Source organism: Aulonocara sp. 'chitande type north' Nkhata Bay, linkage group LG23, assembly GCF_057382095.1.
Source record: "Aulonocara sp. 'chitande type north' Nkhata Bay isolate Kocher_YH1m ecotype deep benthic linkage group LG23, A_spYH_male_GT1.1, whole genome shotgun sequence".
In the NCBI taxonomy this organism is placed as follows: Eukaryota; Metazoa; Chordata; class Actinopteri; order Cichliformes; family Cichlidae; genus Aulonocara; species Aulonocara sp. 'chitande type north' Nkhata Bay.
In genome coordinates, this window is record NC_141365.1 from 40,092,020 (window position 1) to 40,111,816 (window position 19,797).

The following is a 19,797-nucleotide window of genomic DNA, read 5'->3' on the forward strand; positions in this document are numbered from 1 at the left end:
ATACAAGGTCAGCTGCTCGATTATGGAAAACATCACGATCGCAATCCTTTTTCATCAACTGTATTTAAAATTATTATTTATTGTTAGGTTAAAAATTATAATTTTTTCTGAAGTAATGGGTGTGGTGGGGGACACAGTGTTAGATCAGGAATTAGGCCCAGATTGGCCAATGATTTTCAATGTATAGCCCACACATGGACAAAATACAGCAAGAGGGCCAGAACTAGCCTAGGAAGAAGGGTTTTTTTTTTTTGTGTGTGTCCACCCCTGCTATGGCCTTTCTTTCCCAAGGGCAAACACTGGTCCCTGCAGCTTCCACAGTGGTATGTCTGTTGTTGCAGACAGGGGCAACGAGAGGCCAAGGTGGCATCAGACTAGCACACTTCAGTGGGCCTGCAAAGAGAACGATGGCACTGAGCACAAAGGGGAGAGCGTAACACAAATCAAGCTGCAGTCAACTTTTAATTAACCTTCCATGGGTTGGAATACATAAACATTTTACGACTTCTACTTCTTTTGGATAGACTGTGCTGGCCAAAGGCTCTCTCTTTCTCTCCACCATCTTGCCTAGAGCGGAACTAAACTGTGGTTTGCAGGGAGGGGTGAAAACACCACTTTCTTTATAACGACACTAAATGAGAGCAGACTAAAAAAATTAATACAAAAGACTGACTGCTTTCTCCAGATTCTCTCATCTTTTCTGTTGCTAAAAGCCAAAAATTTGAAATTAAATTAAGATCTGATTAACAGCCCAGAATTTTTATCAACAGCTTTACACAAAACCTTCCTCTCCGGGAACTAACCAACCGTCTTTCAGGAGAACTAACCTGCAACAAGACCTTACAATCTGAATTTAGAGGAGATTATTATAGAACGGTTAAGCTATCCCAGTGCTCCAAATGCTACCCATTCAAATTCTTTAAGATTTCAACAACAACGATATTAGTTTGAAAGGTGTCAGGCCAGATCTAAGGGTTTATCTATGTATCTTGAAAAGACATGTGTCTATACAGCACAGCAAATATCACTAAATGAGACAAATCACCATCCCAGCTCTTCTGTTACATGGCAGGAAGCAAAAGACAAACTAATTACTGATAATTCACTGGAAAATATTCCATTACTCCATCATTCCATCACAGTACTTTCCACTCGTGTGACCTGATGTGTTATTCCAAAGAACTTCGCCTACGATTGTCTCACTGATGAACAGATAAGTCGGACATCCACTCAAAGCAAAAATAGACTTCCTGGAATTTTAATCTGAGGTGAAAAAACAGGGGGGAAAAAACAGAGGCTAGAGGAGTCCTTCACTGACAGGGTGCTGTCATTCTATTGAACCTAATGAAATGCCAACAAAAAGAAAAATGGATAGTGTGGAAAAGGCAAGTGACATGCATTGGGAATCAAACCCGGGACTTTCTGCGCAGGGCACTGGTTATGAGGTCACCTCGTTTTGTTATGACAGCTGTCTTTTTCAAAAACTGAAATTGTAATTAGCATCCTCGAGTCTTGGCCGTTTGCCACGTGCTCGGCTACCGATCGCAATGTGGGCAATAAAACATAAGGTTAAAAAAGAGAGTGGAAGAAGGCAGCGAGCTGCAATGTCTGCTGGCATTATTTATATCCTTAGCCTCAGGGCCATCACATTCCCAGCTCCACTTGTCTCCATTGATCAGCTTCAGCACCCCCCGCTCCCCCTTGCTCTAAGCTGAGGAAAAATGATTTCCCCCCCCCCGCAACACATCCCAAGATGCCAGGACTCAACACACTTGATCTATCAACCGCAGTTTCACAAAAGAGCTCGCTGGATAAATGGGATTTCATGGTCTTCTTGGTGCCAATACACTTTTTCCTCCTAAAGCTTAAAATATACCTTGACTATTGCTGCTCTTTGTATAAGCTGTCTGCGCTGTGTGACCATACCTGTACAACAGCTCGGCGCACTCCCTCAGTGTTTGCTTTTGGCTGCAGGGAGTCACACCCCAGTTATGAAGATAACGTGCACATATACATTTACCTCTGAAAATGAGGCACTCTGTGCAGGCTGTGCTGTAACTGTGACAGGTAGGTTGACAGCTGTAGTGTGAGGCAAGTCAGTAACAGTCTATAGAAGACACAAAATGATTGATCTAGGTCTGATCAAGTCAAGTTTTCTCAATTTCCCATATTTATTTCCCTCATCCATTCAAGTACATCAAATGCACTGTTCGCCACATTGTCCATTATTGAGCCTTAAAAGGCAGTAGTCCTGAAGCACCCACCAATTAGTGACCAAGGCAACAAGAACTTTCAGGATTAAAACCAAAGGCCTGAGGGTCTGTGCCTCCCCTCCCCTCAACAGCCGTAATGGACCCTCAGATCTCCACAGAGTGGAGGCCTGCAGGGGGGAGGGGACTGACTGGTAGGCAGGGCTGTCAATCCCGTCCCCACCCCCCAAACTTTTCACCACATTGTTTTTTTTAATGTGCCCCTTCCACTGAAAACTGAACATGACAAATTCTTAAAGTGTCCGGCCAATCAGTCTATGAGCTCACATTCCAGGTGTGGCGATCATCCAATTAGGAATTCCCAATCCCCAGCCAGCTGGAATAAATGCATTAGTGCACGCACAGAGCAAAAACACCGAGCACATCCCCAGCCATACTGTTAACAGCTGCGACCAGTATCACTTTAGTTTATTCACTTCTATTAGGACTTTAACAAAACTGTATGTCAAGCTTGTATGGCTCTACACATAGAAGACTAACTCTCCCACCCCCTTCTCTCAGTGGACTGCCACCTTAAAAATGTGCGGGTCAGCATATAAAAACAGACCCCAGCCAAATTACTGCAGCTGCGTTGTACCTGTGTGGGTAAATGAGAGGCCAGTGCGCGAGGTACTTACTTGCCAATCACCTCGCACAACTCGTACACATCCTCGAACAGCACGTCGTCGTCCGCCATGGTCATTCAGGTAAACGAGGATGCTCTCCTCAAGATATCCCACCCACACCACGGGCTCCAAAGGGATCAATGACAACGTAATTTCTTGCTGAACGGGCTTACACCTGTGCCAGTCCACACACACACTTTGTATTCTTTAAACCCCACAAACACGCACACACGGGCACAATGTGATAAACGGGGAAAAACGAACGTGTGCCCAACTTAGCCGGCTAGCCACATTAGCTGGCGTCCAAGGCTGTCACTCCGCGGCCCCACCTTCTCCTGAGCTACTCTCCTGTAGAAGGGCTAGCCAGCGAGCTAGCTAAACAGTAGCCACTGAGCAGACCCTGGGGCGTGGAGATTTCCTCGCTCGTGTGCAGAAAAACATCCCTCTTTGCATGCCTCAGGTTTGTATCTTTACTGGTGCTTGTCGCCGGGGCACAGGAGTCCCCCCTCAGCAGCATCCGACGGATACCTCCCCTTATCCACCAAGATGCTCCCCTTCGCCGCAAGCTAACGAGACTCTCGGGGAAAAAAAAGAACGGTTTGCTAGCTGGGTTTAAATGTGAGCTTAGTCGTCGCTGAAATCACAGGTTGGCTCCCTCCGTTATTGCGCTGTGCACGCCCAGTGGTATCACAGACAGCTTATCCCAGCGAGGAAGGGGGGAAAAAAACCGTAACGTGAGCGGGATACAATACGCTTCAGCTTCCCGAGCCCAAATGGAAGACCTTCACATTCATGTCCACGACTGCTCCTGCTGCTACACGCGCCGTCTGTGCTCGAGGGTGTTCAATTAATGTCGTCTTCCAGCACAGCCGAGCCGACGTCCGCCGCTGCTCCAGTTCTTTCGCTGGATCAGATGCAGGCTGGCTGGCTTTGACTGGTTGTTTCTCCGACTTCCAGAAATGCCCGGCTCCTCCCTCCCTGTCTATCGCCCGGGAAACTGTTCCGACCGGAGCCGAAATGGCCAGGGAAAGCGGGCCCCGGATTCCCGTCTTTTTCCTTGCGTCGCTCGAGCCAAGATGGCGTTTTGTGGGGTCCGATTTAGGCGCAGTTTCCTTAATCTCTTCTCCAACCGTTGCATTCAGTGTATCCCGCGCAGGCGTCGACCGTCCAAACCTCATCACCTTACGTCAGCCCCCCCTCCCTTTTCCCCTTCTTCTTCTCTCCATCATTTCGAACAGTTTATTTCTCCATAAATCTCATCTGCCACTAAGGACTCACGCCCCACACCCTGGCTGCCAGCGACGGGATTAAAACCGTATACTTCACAATCGCTGTCTAAGCGTGGGTGACTGCTGTCCTCAGTGTTTCCCAAATTCCCATGGGTCTTTCGGGAGGTTTCTCAGCAAAACTGATGGACAGCATAGCGTTTGCATTATCTCATTAATCTGACAGTGACCGCTAGATTGTGCCACTGATGTGTACTCTAATTCTCCTCTGTGGAATTTAGATAACTAGCGAAAATAAAGGCTTTTTTTCAGTTCAAATGGGCATCCTCAGCACTGTAGTTCAAGTATTAACGCGTAATTATCTACTTTCGCGTAAGCTTTTTGCAGGTGCGGGTTCCCCCGGTGCAGACACGCAGGTAAGGTCTCCTCAGGTGTGGAAAGACGGGCGGAGAAGCCCCCTAGAGGTGATGGTAAAAGGCCTGTCTCCCACTGCTCCATTTTGAATACCCTAAACAGACATCGTTCCAAGGAGAAAATGAGGGGGAAAGTGGAATAAATTAATAAATAATTGACAAAATCCAATTTCACTTTTATTGTAAAACAAATCAAAGATGCAAAAAAGGCATCAAATCCCGTTTATTAAAGACGTCCATCTTAATTCACCCTATTTGCACTGGATTTTATATGACGTAGAGAACTGCAAAAATCTTGAATCATTTGGAAAATGTATGCAGTCATTTACTACATGTGTAAGTATATGAGGCAAAGTTAGTACAATAGTAACGAGCTTGTCTATGACGCCTTTTTGCCATTTCCTTTGTTCTCCACTAGTCCAGTTTCCAAAAAAGCAAACAAAAAAACAGGGACACAGCTGAGATGTGGCAAGTTTTCAGCTAAGAGCCTTTTGGAAACCTCCAGATTGCAAAAACACTATTATTAAGAGGCATGTGCTATTTCTCATACATTCAACTGAAGAAATTGGAACAAACTGCTTATCAAACCAACAAACAAAAGACATTCCTGTGAAAATAGTCCGGTACAGGGACTAGACTGAAAATGAGTGCAATGGCAGACAAGGTCCAAAAGAAAAAGCCTGGAGAACTATTATTTAAGACCATTTTTAAAGTCTGGCTCCTTGGAAATGTAAAGAAATTTTATATTTAACTTTATCTTTAAAACATATATCTGAGAGAGATGTCTTTTTTTTTTTTTTTTTTTTTTAGAGGGGGTTCCTTCTGTGGAATCAGTTAAAAAGGGAATTTTCTCTTATTTATTCTCCCGTTTTATTTTGTTGTGGGTTTTTTTTTTTTTTTTTTTTTTTAAATATATTGCAGAGCTATGTTTTCCAATTACAAATTACCTTTGCATGAAAGTGGTTACAACTGAGGGTTGAAAAGAAAAAAATAAAAGCGTTTGGGTGAGGTACTTCACTAAAGCAAAATAATGAACTCAGACGGCCAGCCCCCCTCTAGAGGGCGCTGTTCTCACAGGGCACCCTCTGCGGTTTCCATGCCGCTGCATCCTTTCTCCTCGAGCATCACCTGCCAGCTTCCCCCATTGGCTTAAGCCCACCAGCAGCTACCGATAATCCGATTGGCTGCTGATGTGGTCATCATACTGTCTGCTTCTGAACAACCCTCCATTTGATGCACACACACACACACACACAGCTCGGGGAAAAAAGTGAGACTGGAAGGAAAGTATGCAATGAAAGGAGAGAGATGAATAGGAAAATGATAAAGGAAAGGGAAAACGGCACACATGACAAAAAGACAAGAGCTCTGTTTCCATAGTAACAAGGAAGGGGATATTTTTTTTATGGTGGTTGCATGTGAAACTGGCAGTTCATGAAAAATGCACATACGCTTATACACTATACATCTGGTTGCACTGACATGCATGAATTCCCTGAAACCATCACTACATACGCAGAGAGACAGTCCTGCACTTAATAGCTTTGACAGAAAAATAACCTTCACCTTTAAATTTCATGTGTACCTGGCACACATTATTTTCAGTCCTGCTGGTTAAACCGTTTTGACTAGCTGTGCTTTTCAGAGAACCTTTTGTTTCTCTCCAGGCTGACATAGATTTATCATCAATAATTTAGACCAAATCAGCTGTATAACATTGTATTACAATCCTGCTCGGTCCTCATGGCATAGAGGTGTAATGTAGAGAATAACGTGCCAAAAAAGATACGAAGGAGGATGCTTCAGCGCAGAAAAAGTGGGACATCAGTCAGCTGAATTAGTGCAAGGGGAAACAGGGAAAACAAGGTTTGGACTGCTTAGACTGCTACATGCTTCCAGCTCCATATTCTTCCCTAGGGAGCAATAACCAGCAAAAGGAGAGGAGTCACTTCAACACAAAGTGCCTTAGAAGTGTTTCCTCCTATAACAGAAACTCAATGGGAAATGGGAAAAGTATAAGAATTCAGGTTTTTCAACTAAGTAAGCTGATATATTTAAAAATATTAATAACAGAATATTTTTCAACATTGCAAAATTACCAGTTTGGCAGAAATTGACATTATAAAGTCACAATATTTCTTCTGTCTTTTCACCTCCTGGTTTTATTTGATCATATTGTGATTCTGAGCTAAATTTCAATGTATTTCCAGATTGTTATCTAATAAATAATTAGATTAGGCCATAAACTGCAAATTCACTGAATCAATATGGCTGCTTCGTGAAAACAATACAAAACAAAATGAAAAAAAAAAAGTATATATATATAGTTTTTCCACTGCAGCAAATTTTTTAATCTCAAAGAATATATTTTTTCATGTTTGATGTATGTATATATGTATGTATTATATGAATTTAAAATATGTTATGTCTAATATTTTTCTCATCAATATTCAAATAAAAAAAATTGGCTTTTTCCTCAAAGATTGTAAAAATTGCTTTTTTTCCCCTCAGAATATCAGTCACAGCAAGTATTTCGGTAATAAGCCATCAAAGGCTAAATGTAAAAATAAAAAAAATATACAATTAAAATAATAATAAAATATATAAATATATAAATTATATGTGTGTGTGTAAATTAAATAAAGTAAAAAAAATTAAAACGTTTTAGATTTCGATAAATTGTGAAAGGGGGAAAAAAACTACAAATCCCACTTCTTGTTTGGGTAGATGTGATTGGCTGAGTCTGACCGCGCAGGCTCCTGTGAAAGCGCGATGTTCAAATTTGTTTCCGGTTTTACTTTTAGCCTTTGTCGCTAAGCCAGAGACATGGAGCGACCTCAAAACAGGTAGAAATTTTACCTTTGTCGTTATTACACTATACAAATGCTATTTTCTACAAAGCATTTGCTTTTGCGGCAAGGAAAAATGGCAACAATGTGTCCAACGACGCATTTTGGTTAATTTAACGGCATTTTCCGTCGTTGTCCGTACAACGGAGACCCCACCACCATTCAACATTCAGCAATTAGGTGGTTTAATGTTGTTTTGCATTTAATGAAATGCACGGGCTTGATACAACGTTAAACTTGTCATTTTAGGATTTTTTCACCTCTACTTTTCAGTTCGGCTTCTCTCCTACACATCAAAGAACTGGATTAAATCAAATTTTTACGTTTTGCAGTCGTAGGCAAGGCAAGGCAAGGCAAGTTTATTTGTATAGCACAATTCAACAACAAGGTGGTTCAAAGTGCTTTACAGAGACATTAGAAACAAGAACAAATAAAAAGCATGATTTAAAATAGAATAAAACAAGCAAATAAACTAATTAACAAACAAACAAACAACAGTATATAAAATCAAAACAGATAAAATCAGAACAGTAGATAAAATCAGTAGTTAAATGTAAGTTTTGAAATTTAAGCTTAAAGTGTGGATTTGGTGCTTTATTCAAATGCAGCTGAGAACAGGTGAGTCTTCAACCTGGATTTAAATAAACTGAGTGTTTCAGCTGATCTGAGGCTTTCTGGGAGTTTGTTCCAGATATAAGGAGCATAAAAGCTGAATGCAGCTTCTCCGTGTCTGGTTCTGACTCTGGGAACTGATAAAAGACCGGATCCAGATGACCTGAGGGATCTGGATGGTTCATACTGGGTCAGGAGGTCATTGATGTATTTTGGTCCTAAACCATTCAGAGCTTTATAGGCCAGCATCAGAACTTTAAAGTCTATCCTCTGACGGACAGGCAGCCAGTGTAAGGACCTCAGAGCTGGACTGATGTGGTCCACTTTTTTGGTCTTAGTGAGGACTCGAGCAGCAGCGTTCTGAATGAGCTGTAGTTGTCTGACTGATTTTTTAGGTAGACCTGTAAAGATGCTGTTACAGTAATCAAGCCTACTAAAGATGAATGCATGGACTAGTTTTTCCAGGTCCTGTTGAGACATCAGATCTTTTATCCTTGATATATTCTTGAGGTGATAGTAAGCTGACTTTGTTATTGTCTTAATGTGTTTTTCTAAGTTTAGGTCTGCATCCATCACTACACCCAAATTTCTCGCCTGGTTTGTGGTTTTTAGATGTATAGATTGAAGTTCTCTGGTGACCTGTAATCGTTTTTCTTTGGCGCCAAAGACTATTACCTCAGTTTTGTTTTTGTTTAGCTGGAGAAAATTGTGGCACAACCAGTCATTGATTTCCTCAATGCATTTACCAAGAGCCTGTACAGGGCCTCGGTCTCCTGGTGACATTGTGATATATATTTGTGTGTCATCTGCATAGCTGTGATAGTTTATTTTGTTGTTGTTTATAATCTGTGCCAGTGGGAGCATGTAGATGTTAAACAGAAGGGGTCCCAAGATGGAACCTTGGGGAACTCCACATGTGATACTTGTCTGCTCAGATGTGAAGTTACCTATTGATACAAAGTATTTCCTGTTTTCTACGTATGTTTTGAACCAGTTTAGTACAGTTCCTGAAAGACCTGTCCAGTTCTCCAGTCGTTTGAGTAATATGTTGTGGTCAACTGTATCAAATGCTGCACTGAGATCCAGTAAAACTAGGACTGACATTTTTCCACTGTCTGTATTCAGACATATGTCATTAAACACTTTGGTCAGAGCGGTTTCAGTGCTGTGGTTCTGTCTAAAACCTGACTGGAAGGCATCATAGCAGTTATTCTGTTTTAAGAAGTAACTGAGCTGTTGAGAAACTGCTTTTTCAATGATCTTACTTAAAAACGGGAGATTTGAGATTGGCCTGTAGTTGTTCATTTGTGTCTTGTCAAGATTGTCCTTTTTCAGTATAGGTTTGATTACAGCAGTTTTTAGTGATTCTGGAAACACACCTGATAATAAAGAAAAGTTGACGATCTGTAACAGGTCTGACTCTAAAGTCTTTGAGACCTTTTTGAAAAAACTTGTTGGCAGGACATCTAAACAGCAGGAGGAGGAGTTCAGTTGACCTAAGATGTCCTCCAGGTCTTTGCTGTTAATAGGTTGAAACTGTTTCATGGTGTTTAAACAGTTTTTTGGTGGACACAGTACATATCCTGGATCTGCTGTTGATGTACCAATTGCTTGTCTAATTTTTTGGATTTTTTCAGTGAAGAATTTGGCAAAGTCATTGCAGGCCATGGTCGAATGAAGTTCAGCTGCCACTGGCACAGGAGGGTTTGTTAGCCTGTCAACTGTAGAAAATAAGACCCGAGCATTATGGCTGTTTTTAGTGATGATGTCAGAGAAGTAGGACCTCCTTGCATTCCTCAGTTGTAAATTATAATTGTGAAGTTTCTCTTTATAAATGTCATAATGAACCTGGAGGTTTGTTTTTCTCCATCTGCGCTCAGCTTTCCTACACTCTCTTTTTTCATTTTTCACCAGTGTGGAGTTTCTCCATGGAGACTTTTTCCTTCCAGAGATAACCTTCACCTTAATGGGAGCAATAGTGTCCATTACATTTAACATGTTAGCATTGAAGCTATTGACGAGCTCATTGACTGACCCTCTGGACAGGTCAGGTGTTAATGGGAAGACCTGGTTAAAAATTGCACTACTGTGTTCAGTTATACACCGTTTTGTGATCACTGTTGTTGATATATTTGTGCGGGCTGAGATTTTACTTTCAAAGAAAACACAGTAATGATCAGACAGGCCCACATCAGACACAGTAACCTTTGAAATGCTCAGGCCTTTGGAGATCAGTAGGTCAAGAGTGTGTCCTCTATTATGTGTGGCCTCTGTTACATGCTGAGTCAGCCCAAAGTTGCCCAGAGTGTTACTCAGGTCTTTAGTCCCTTTGTCCTGAGGGTTGTCCACATGAATGTTAAAATCCCCAGCAATAATTACACAGTCAAAATCAACACAGATCACAGACAGCAGTTCACTGAGGTCATTAAAAAAGTCTGTGCAGTATTTGGGAGGCCTGTAAACATTAAGAAACACAACTTTGGATGGGGCCTTCAGCTGTAAAGCCACATATTCAAAAGACTGAAAACTTCCAGGAGATAGCTGCTTACATTGAAATGATTCATTAAATAAGACAGCAACCCCTCCTCCTCTCCTGCTCGCCCTGACCTCACTGATAAAACTGTAGTTAGGAGGGGTCGTCTCGATGAGAACAGCTCCACTTTTACTTTGGTCCAACCAAGTTTCAGTTAAAAACATAAAATCAAGGCTGTGCTCAGTGATTAAATCATTAATTAAAAATGTTTTCCCAGCTAGAGATCTAATGTTTAATAAAGCCAACTTAAGTGTTTTAGAGGTATTACTTGTCCCCTCGTGTTTGGGAGCAGTCTGTGGCACACAAGGTATGTTTACTATGTTTAAAGATCTTTTAGAGTGCAGCTCTCTGTGTTTTGACCAGGCCACATGTCTCCTGTCACCTAAAAGTACAGAAATTAGCTCCTTTTTTCATCCTTCAAAATGAAACAAGTGGCAGGGAGTGGGCACTGAAGCTTTTGTGTGTTTAGTTAAGCGCAGTCTGTGTAATGTTTAACTTTAAATGTCACTCCATGGTTTCTAAAAACATGAATGGATTGCCCAAACAGGATCGGGACGATAGTTTGCCTTTTTTTTAATGCTAGCATTAGCCCGCTGGCTCTGCCTCGGTCTTTTTTGACATGTTGCTGCTGTTTTAAAACAGGGGAGCATCTGACCTTTAAAATAAGTCCACATCCGTACAGTCTGTTGAGTATAAATACGTTGTTGACACAGTGGCTATAATGCGTCTATAGTATATTTAGAAATGGTGTTTGTGTATGAAATGAATGGTAATTTGTTTTATGAGTCCAATAAATTGGGTATTTAAGCACATGAGAAGTGCAGGTTTTGCAAAAGCCTTACTTGTGTTCCTAGTTCAAAGCACAAGTTTAACTGGAGATTGTTGCTTTATGTTTGATTTATTTTTTTAAATTCATGTATTGATTGACTAATTTTTCTTTTCAGTGTGGTGAGGACTCCCATCGAAAGCATTGTGGCTCAGAGGAGGAGCAAAAATAAAAGCTACAGACAGTCATACCGCAGCTGCCTAGGCGCTGCTTCAAGGCTCGGCCACACCCCAGGATGGACAGCGCGGAGGCTCAACACCAGCAGAAGAACAAAGTCACACAATATCACTGTGAGTCAATGCAAGTTTCTCTTCTAAATATATTAATTATCTGGAGAACAGAACATGGAATCGCCATCCTTTGCATTCTGCTCTTTCCCTGGTAAAGGAGAAGGTGAATCCAGAGGATCTGGCCTTACTGGTGAAGACAGAGTGGCAGCTATCGTACGTTACACCGCTCTACCAGTTCAGACACACCCAGCTCAGGAGCTACTCGAGGCAGCTTTCGGCATTTATTACTGCAGAGAAGCAGCAGGGTTTGGCAGTGGAGGTTGAGGGAGCGCAGACCAGCTTCAGAGTTTCCTTCTCTGTGGTGCAGGGGCTGGGAGAGACGGACGATGATGCTGAGATGGTCCTCGTACAGGTAAGCACAGGAGTTTGTAGAGGCAGGGAGAAGGTTTTCAGGCACAGTATGAGCTGGCTTTACTCTGTCTTCTTTCCCGTCACAGATCCATTCAAAGCCAGTGTTTGCAGGGAAGGATGAGGCGCAGAAGTTGGTGTGGAGCGGCTGGTTGACCTGCATCAATGGCAATCCTGAATATCTTCACTCGCTTCCGAAGGACTTCACCTGTCTGCCGCTCTTTGGCAGCCGTGGGGCTGAGAATCTCACCTCGTTGGTCAAATCCTGGTTTCAGCAGACCTTTGACTGCTGCTTTGGCCCTCTGGAAATCAACCAGACCTTCCTGCAGTGGCTAACGGCATTATGGACTAACTGCCACATAGAGTCCAGCATCCAGCATCTCAAAATGATTTGGACTCTTCCGGTTGAGCCACCGTTGCAGATCACCTACACAGTTAACCCTCAAGATGCGTGGGAGCTGTGGAACAGTGTGAGGACCCCTTCACTGGAGAGCAGGGAGGAGGAGGAGACGGCGAGAAGCATTGACATCGAGGAGGTGACGAGGTTCATGCAGGGCCTAATGAGCCACTTCTACAGGCATTTCAGATTGGACCTGTCAGCAGGACGCCTGAGTCAGGTCTCATCTGCACTGGGATCAGCCAAGTTCAGCGGCAGGGTCAAGGTACTGCCCTCAGAGCTTTATTTATTTTATTTTTTTAATGAAAGAAGAACCTGCTAATAATATTGGTTTACTTTTGTTTCAGATGTCCAACAGCAGATATGTCCTCACAACCCTATCACTGCTGACAGAGTGTGCCCTTCTCAAAATGCCCATCTGAGCACAAAATAATGACTTTGCAGCAAGAGGAAATGCAAATTCTGCAATATCAGTTTGCAAAACCTGTTATGGAATAACAAATATGGCTTTTATTCTTTTTTTTTTTCTTTTATGAGCAAAAACAAACAGTGTAGCCTCTTTACATGAATTCACCACAGGCTAGTGGCTTCTGGCTTTTTTATATTAATTTTTTTCCCCCTTTTCATACTACAGATCTGGGACGTTACAGGAGCTCAGCACAGGGAGGATTGTGCTTGTAATTATGAAAAATTGAGGATAAAATCTGAATGTTTCTTGTCCGCTCACTCAGCTCTTCTTGTAAATACATTGTATGTTTATTCATGTTCATTCACCTCTTTGTATATTTTTGTCATTTATAGTTATAAATAAAAACCAAACAAGTGATATTAAAAAAAAAAAAAAGGAAGCAAATTGTCACAACGGAACTAAGCAGATGTTAGATTTCTGTGTGACTGAGAGCTTTGGCTTTTATTGTTAGTAAAGTAACTTTAGGTCAGGGGCTTTGATGTAGCCCCTGACCTAAAGGAGTCAACGCCATTGTCCTGCCCTTTAATCCAACTTAAATCTGCTTGGCTGCTCTTTATAACAGAAAGTTTAAACACCAGGTGGGTGGGGCTTCAGTGCTCACCCGTGATCGTTTTTTAGGAGTTTAAAGTGAAACAAATGTATGAAACTAAATGTAGGAGCAAACAGAGACCTCATTATTTTAAAATGACCATATTTTATCTAAGGACATCATTATTATCCATCTCTGCAGTGCACATATTACACATGCAGGTAAATTAGATATGGCAGAATCTGGCTCCTTTAGAAGGTTAATGAATTTCTTATCAATTATCTTATTTAGTTTAACACCATCAACAATTGCAGTGGGGTGGAGGTGTATTGCGAAGTAGGATTTTATGTAAGTTCTCATGTTTGAACAACTACAAGTGGCACATGGTGAGCAGGACCTTAATAACACCACTGAATAACGCTACAGTCTGCATGTTTGGTCTTAACTAGCTGCCATGTCTGATTTACTCTGCTAATGTTGCTTTATAAAATAATAAAGATTTATCTATATGTTGGCTGTTAATCACCAAGAATATTCAATCTCTAAATTATTTCGCTTTGATATGCCTCTTTCATTCACAGAACCACTGAGAGTACAAAGTGCTAAAATAAATATATTAATGGTAAATTCATAAGATTGTTGCAGCATTCATTACCAGTTCTGATCATCTCTCTTACTGAAGTAGGAAGGTAACAATTTGATGCAAGGCTACAGCAGAGAGCCCGGGTGATAGTGAAAACCACCAACTTGATAAATGCAGTCAAATCTGAGGTTTAAGATTTTATCAATCCAGCTACTGCAAAGACAGAAAGCCAGACTGTTGAGATTGCTTAAAAACAACAAAGGCTAAATGAAAAGCATCCTTTTTTTAATGTTACTATCATTTAAAACAGCATAGGGCAACTTTACTTCAAAGGAGACATAAAACCAGGAAATAAGAGTTATCAAAATCATATTAAATACAAACACAAGCATACAAAATACCAGCTGGATGCAAAAACAAAAAACCAGCTAAAACATTACAGTATATTGCACCAGTAGAAAGGGCAAAAAAAACCAAAACACAATAAGCAACGTGTGATAACTGGACTCCCCTATAGCTGATTAACATGATGAAGCACAACACAGCAGCATCGCTGTTTGTTAATGCTACACACACCATCAAATGCATGACGACAATAGCGGGGGCGTAGGAGTCAAAATTGCAGCTCCATTATGCTATGTAACCACTGGACCAGTGTCTCTTTGGGCATATGGCTTGTGATGGTGGTAATTAGGGCACAGCAGATGCTTGAACCTTCATTTAAGGGCATTGTGGAGCTGGGAATTAGGGAACAAACTGTGGGGGTGGGGGGGTTAATACTTCACAAATTAAACTTACTAATGACGTGTTCTTTATCAGCATGGACTCCAGTTCAGAGTGGAAAATTACCTTTTTACTTTACCCCCCCAGTCAGTGTGACCAGCATAACTGGGTTTGCCAGCATGCTTTGAAAGGCATGCGACCCCGACAAACTGTACAGCTATACTAATAATAATTAAAAAAAACAACAACTAGGCACCAGACTGGGGGCTGGTGTTACCTTCCCACTCTGCCGCCTTCCATACTGTTTATATAATATTTACTTGTGTGTATGTGCTTGTGTGCGTGTCTGTTTACAGCTCTGAAAAAGGGGCTTGGCTATATATTTACAATGGCGCCCACATATGCCACAGAATCCACCTGGCAAACACTTGGGACAGTCTCATTTGCACGAGCAAACACAAAAGACACTCCAAGTTTTGTTTGTAGCAGCTTGATGCTTTCGGAAGCATTGTTCACAGTACAATCCGACGGCCCACGATCCTCTTACCAACCCACCACCTCACACACATCCTCTGAAATGAGCACTCGAATGATAATAGCAAGCTAGGATTGATTCAGAACAGGTGGTTTAGTGTTCAACATAATTCCCCATGATCACTTTTGATCAAAACACACATGGAGCAGAGAGGTAAGCGAAGGAAAGTGATGATTCACAGTAAATGGAGATTGTAGTGTGTGCGGCGGCCTTTAGGAGGCCAATCCCAAAAAGAAGCCGCCGACAAACCCGCTGGACAGGACGATGTTCCTCTTTATGAAATCTGTCGCCTGCAGAGGAGAGACGAGGGAAAAGTCAAATCAGAACTAACAAACAAAACAGACCCCAGCACCTCGAAACATCTGATTTGGTTTGCCTTGAGCCTGCAGTGTCACAGCTACTTGGTGTAGTAGCTCGACAAGTACACTAGAGGGCACTGCTGGCTTGGGAATGGACCCCAATACATGCCCCCCCCAATATTGAAATAATACAAATTAAAGGAAGATTGCATTTAGCTTGAGCAGAAAAACAAGCAAGAAATAAAGAAAGAGCAAGCTTTGTTCCAGGTACCTTTACCTCCTCAATGAATGTGTTGATTTCTGGGGCTGCTTTGTTTGCCTTCTTCTTCAGATGCTTCTTTGCTTTGTTCACATCCTTCTCCACCTTCTTCCAGTCCACCTGCACGTAGCCACTGTGATTGGCAATCTGCAGAAACAGACAACAAAACAAAACTGATGAGCGTTACTTTGTCCTTCTTCATATTTGCCTCAGCTCTGCACTCTGAAGGACAGAATCCCTTTCTGGAAGCATGTGTCCACAGTAGGCCTCTGATATCATCTTAAAAAATTATTTTGTGTTCAGCCTGATAATCAAGTCATCTGGGTGTCTAACTTTACGGGTGTTTAATCTACTTGCAAAATGAAGAATGCTTTTAAGCGACAAAATAATGCTACTGACTGAGCTGAAGCACCCTGTAAGTGTCCAGATGGCCTGTGTCCATTTAGTGCCAGCTGACACACAATGCTCGCCTTTCTGTGGTGGAGAGGGGGGACCAGCTGAGTGTCATGTCGTACAGCTGGCGTCTTCACTTGTCAATGGAGTTATGTTAATCTTACAAAGCACGTACTTCTCTATGACTCTTGATGGAGAATTGCTAAATATTTAACGACTAAGCCTAAACAATCACAGCATTACGGTGCTCTTACCTGTAAAAGAAGGAACCCGCCACCAATAGCAGTAGCTGCTATCTTCCCAACTCTCTGGAAGACATAACCTGCACACCTGTAAGTGTTAAGAGAAAGGGTGGGTTACTTCCTTTAAAATATTTAAAGGGGAATCAATTATGTCAGTTTTCCCTGGGCCTGATTCATACTTGAAAACAGTCATTATGTGTCTTTTCCTCATAGTAGCCATCCCTCAATACTTTCTCCATTTGAAGGAATGCATTATCAGGGACTGCAACATCTAGTCCTTTTACTGAATCATTACTAAGGCTTTGCAGTTCATCTATTGCCTATTTAAGCTTTTCACCCTTCATTTAAATCGAGCTACTTTTGACTGGCTACCCCATGTAAACAGAAAGGCGGCCGGGGCTCCTGTTCTCACAGATGACCATTATTATTATTGTTATTATTATTCGGGATGTCTGCTGTCACCAGTGGGCTTAAACTAGTAGTTGGAGGCTGGAACTTTTGGCTCACAGGCACTGCTTATACAACGACCTCATTATCTCATTATGAATCTTTAACCGCAATTCTTCTTCTGCCACAGCGGATCAACTCTCTCCATCTCAGCCTATCCCAAGCATCCTCGTTTGTCACACTAACCTTCTGCATGTCCTCCTTCACTACATCCATGAATCTCATTGTTCATGATCCACATGATCTAACTTGACAACCCAGCTCTTGGGAGCACATTGGCTTGTGGCTCCCACCACTCTTCAGTGTGAAAAAAGGGATACTGGACTTCTTAAGGCTTGTTATAATGTTTCACCACTCATCAAGTTCAAAAAACAAACTGTGGAGAGTCCCGGGTGTTTATGGTGCGTTCCAGGAACCTGAATTCAAGATGGTGCATCCCAGCGTGGGGGGGGGAAAACAAAACAGATACACGATTACACAACGGGGCAGCACAGATTAAAAGTTTTATTACTCTTCAGTTCGGTGCTTCCATCTTGGATTGTTAACTCGGGTTTGGTGCGGCTGCTCTGAGTTCAGGGGGCGTCCCAGGTGAAAATGCCAACTAGGAACTTGGAAATCCCAACTTCCGGCTTAATCTGGAACGCTCCATTAAACCCCAGTGGGGGGTTGTCCCCTTTGGAGGTGGACATTAAGGTCGTTGCCCCACTATCGATCACACGAGTTATCAATTGTGGATCAACGACATCCGACTCCAGCCAAAGTGTAAAAAAAAAGGCACAGGTCAGTACAATGAAGGGTGAAACCACTATGAGACCTCATGTGGGGTCAAATACCCAGCTCTTTCCACCATTTGCCTTCTTATTTCCAAGCTCTAGAAAACTATGGCAAAGACGATTAAGAATCTACACAGTACCTGCCACTCTAACAGCATAAGTACATATTGTTTGGAAGTAAAGGCATACAGAGTTTCCTTTAATGTATACACTGAATCATTTTATTGGTTTAGCAATGGCAGCTCTACAAGTAAGCGGTGTGTTCTCACATTAATTATTTCTCTGCATATTAATGTCCCAAGTTCAAAATAGCCCAACATTTGCTACTGTGTTAAACACCAATTGGATCCACATATGTCCCAGTGAGAACACAGACCCTGAGTCCTTACCATCCAGTCACTCCTCCCATCATGAGCTGAGTGGCCACGGAGTACTTCTCAGCAATGGGGCCGGAATTGTTCCCAAACACTCTACTCCACCACTGGTGCCTCCGGGCATACTCAGTCAGGTCCACAACCTCATAAACCTCATCTTCGCTCTCTGGGTCGTCCTGGCCCGCTATGAAATTGGAGTGAAATACAAAGTTAAAGGGCTACAATGTGCATATGCTACACCTCGCTTACATTCGGGGTGTATTTTCTAACAGCTCAGGAACTGTTTGCACCCTGTGTGGTCCTATTAACAAAGCTTAATCTTCAAGTCCTCCTAACTGCAAAAGCACTCCAGCCTCCACAGGCTCCGAGGGTGCTTATTCTATGTAAATGAGTTTGGAAGCTAACATTAGCTGGCTAGCGTCAAATGGCTTCCAGCCTGGACGCGAAGGTTCTGCTACCGGAGACCAAAAAGCACGTATGAGCCACGATAAAGCCCTTGTACCTTTTCGATTATTGCTCATGGAGGAAAAAATAAACGAATTTAAATGCGAATTGTGATCGCACAACGGTAATTTCTAACAAACAAAACACCAACCTTCTCTCTCATCCGCCGTCGCCATTTTGGAGAAACTAGTTATGTCATCAGGATGTTGACAAAGATAAACCACGCCCACATTATGATGCCGCTGCCACGTCAGTTGAAATGCTTTCATTTTGCTTGATTGGGCTTCAAGCAGTTTAACAACTTTATTTGATAAAATGCAGCAACTCTGCAAGTCTGACTGTGAAGACGTCATAAAAATAAAGGTTGGGTGCATAAAGAGTCGCGTGGTTTGACAGGATTGGAAAAAGTTATGCTTCGCAGTCACTTTTTGAATAATCTATGAGCGAAAACTGACACCCATGTGTCAATGTGTATTACTGAATATGCGATGATGTCTTAGCGTGTGAAAATTAGAGCATTTGTCGGGAAAATAGTGCTATGGTTCATGCACAAGAGAACCACGTAAAAAAATATGTATTTATTTTTTTTTAATATTTTATCAGGGAGGATTTTTTTTTTTAATTAGTGGTTTTGCAGAGCGAACACGAATATTTCAGATAAAAGAATAGTATAGCAGGGAAGTCATATGGTGGTATACACGCGCTCCCATTGGCTGGAGAGGGGCGGAGAGGGCGTGGCCAGAGCGGCGCGTGGGTTCGCTTGGGTGACACAATTATAACAACTTTATCTTCGCGGCCGAAACGCGTTTTATTTGTCAAATACTCACATCTTGGATATTGTACTCAGTTATTTGCATTCAAATAGCTGCACGATACCACTTTGTGATGAAAAATGTGACGTTTGAGGAGCTACCCGGAGAGCGCTTCTGTCCCCCCCGAAAGGATTTACTACATCGAATCGCATCTTTTCATCCCGGAGAAAAGTTTTTGATCGTTTCGCTCCCTTCAGTTTTCCTTCTTTGATTTGGCGGAGCGATCCGTTCGTCCCCGCGTCGCGATTTTCCATGCAATCGTGCGGTGTGTCTCTCGCCGCTGCTGCCTGCGCTGCTGCTCGGAGTCTCGGCTCGGCTTCTTCTAGTGGTGATGAGGGAAAGAAAATGGCGGCGGGAAAAGCGAGTGAAACAGAGGAGGACTTTCCGACACTGACAGCCGAGGAGAGGGATAGTTTGGCTGGGATCGACAGGTCGGAACAGTAAACCCATGCACTCACACGAACGCACACTTTGAAAATTGATTGTTTTATTTTGCCTTGCATGTCGATATTGTCCTCGAGCCGCTCTGCAAGTGATACTGAGCTG

The 19,797-nt window shown here is 42.3% G+C and overlaps 4 protein-coding genes across 19 annotated transcripts in view; 2 read left to right on the plus strand and 2 right to left on the minus strand.

Moving 5' to 3' along the window:
* The window catches only part of LOC147302401 (peripheral plasma membrane protein CASK-like), a 50,757-nt gene extending 46,717 nt beyond the window's left edge, over nt 1-4,040 (minus strand). For 7 of the 13 annotated variants that reach the window (XM_086283998.1, XM_086283990.1, XM_086283995.1 and 4 more), the window contains exon 1: nt 2,888-4,039. In XM_086283998.1, coding sequence (XP_086140124.1) covers nt 2,888-2,952 — 65 coding nt within the window. In that variant the 5' untranslated portion in view covers nt 2,953-4,039. Of the gene's footprint in view, nt 1-2,887 lie in introns of all 13 variants that reach the window. The other 6 variants (XM_086283997.1, XM_086283988.1, XM_086283992.1 and 3 more) reach the window with 1 other exon arrangement.
* A 3,221-nt stretch (nt 4,041-7,261) lies between these two features.
* On the plus strand, nt 7,262-13,979 carry cenpl (centromere protein L). Its single transcript, XM_086283698.1, has 5 exons — nt 7,262-7,360; nt 11,453-11,624; nt 11,722-11,976; nt 12,062-12,634; nt 12,717-13,979. Exons 1-5 carry the CDS (start codon nt 7,341-7,343, stop codon nt 12,789-12,791), a joined length of 1,095 nt encoding a protein of 364 aa, XP_086139824.1. The 5' UTR covers nt 7,262-7,340; the 3' UTR covers nt 12,792-13,979.
* Nucleotides 13,980-14,218: 239 nt separating this feature from the next.
* Nucleotides 14,219-19,216, minus strand: LOC147302404 (FUN14 domain-containing protein 1). 3 transcript variants are annotated; one of them, XM_086283699.1, is made up of 5 exons: nt 18,591-19,216; nt 18,011-18,179; nt 16,414-16,489; nt 15,779-15,913; nt 14,219-15,498 (listed from the first exon to the last, which is right to left on the minus strand). In XM_086283699.1, exons 1-5 carry the CDS (start codon nt 18,811-18,813, stop codon nt 15,421-15,423), a joined length of 681 nt encoding a protein of 226 aa, XP_086139825.1. In that variant the 5' UTR covers nt 18,814-19,216; the 3' UTR covers nt 14,219-15,420. The 3 variants fall into 3 exon arrangements, with proteins under 3 accessions (XP_086139825.1, XP_086139826.1, XP_086139827.1); XM_086283700.1 differs by having other exon boundaries at nt 15,785-15,913; nt 18,591-19,198; XM_086283701.1 differs by lacking the exon at nt 18,591-19,216 and adding an exon at nt 18,498-18,531.
* The window catches only part of LOC147302405 (lysine-specific demethylase 6A-like), a 35,248-nt gene continuing 34,405 nt past the window's right edge, over nt 18,955-19,797 (plus strand). The window contains exon 1 of one of the 2 annotated variants that reach the window (XM_086283696.1): nt 18,955-19,682. In XM_086283696.1, the coding sequence (XP_086139822.1) occupies nt 19,504-19,682 (179 nt within the window). In that variant the 5' untranslated portion in view covers nt 18,955-19,503. The remainder of the gene's footprint in view (nt 19,683-19,797) is intronic. The other variant, XM_086283697.1, reaches the window with a different exon arrangement.

Bases quoted from the DNA above. Each gene is read 5' to 3' on its own strand.
- cenpl (XM_086283698.1), top strand. From the start codon at position 7,341: ATGGAGCGACCTCAAAACAG. The intron at 7,361-11,452 runs GTAGAAATTTTA...TTTTCTTTTCAG, and splicing joins ATGGAGCGACCTCAAAACAG to TGTGGTGAGGACTCCCATCG. The intron at 11,977-12,061 runs GTAAGCACAGGA...TTCCCGTCACAG, and splicing joins CTGAGATGGTCCTCGTACAG to ATCCATTCAAAGCCAGTGTT.
- LOC147302404 (XM_086283699.1), bottom strand. From the start codon at position 18,813: ATGCACCCAACCTTTATTTTTATGACGTCTTCACAGTCAGACTTGCAG. The intron at 16,490-18,010 runs GTAAGGACTCAG...TAACACTTACAG, and splicing joins ATGGGAGGAGTGACTGGATG to GTGTGCAGGTTATGTCTTCC. The intron at 15,914-16,413 runs GTAAGAGCACCG...CTGTTTCTGCAG, and splicing joins GCGGGTTCCTTCTTTTACAG to ATTGCCAATCACAGTGGCTA.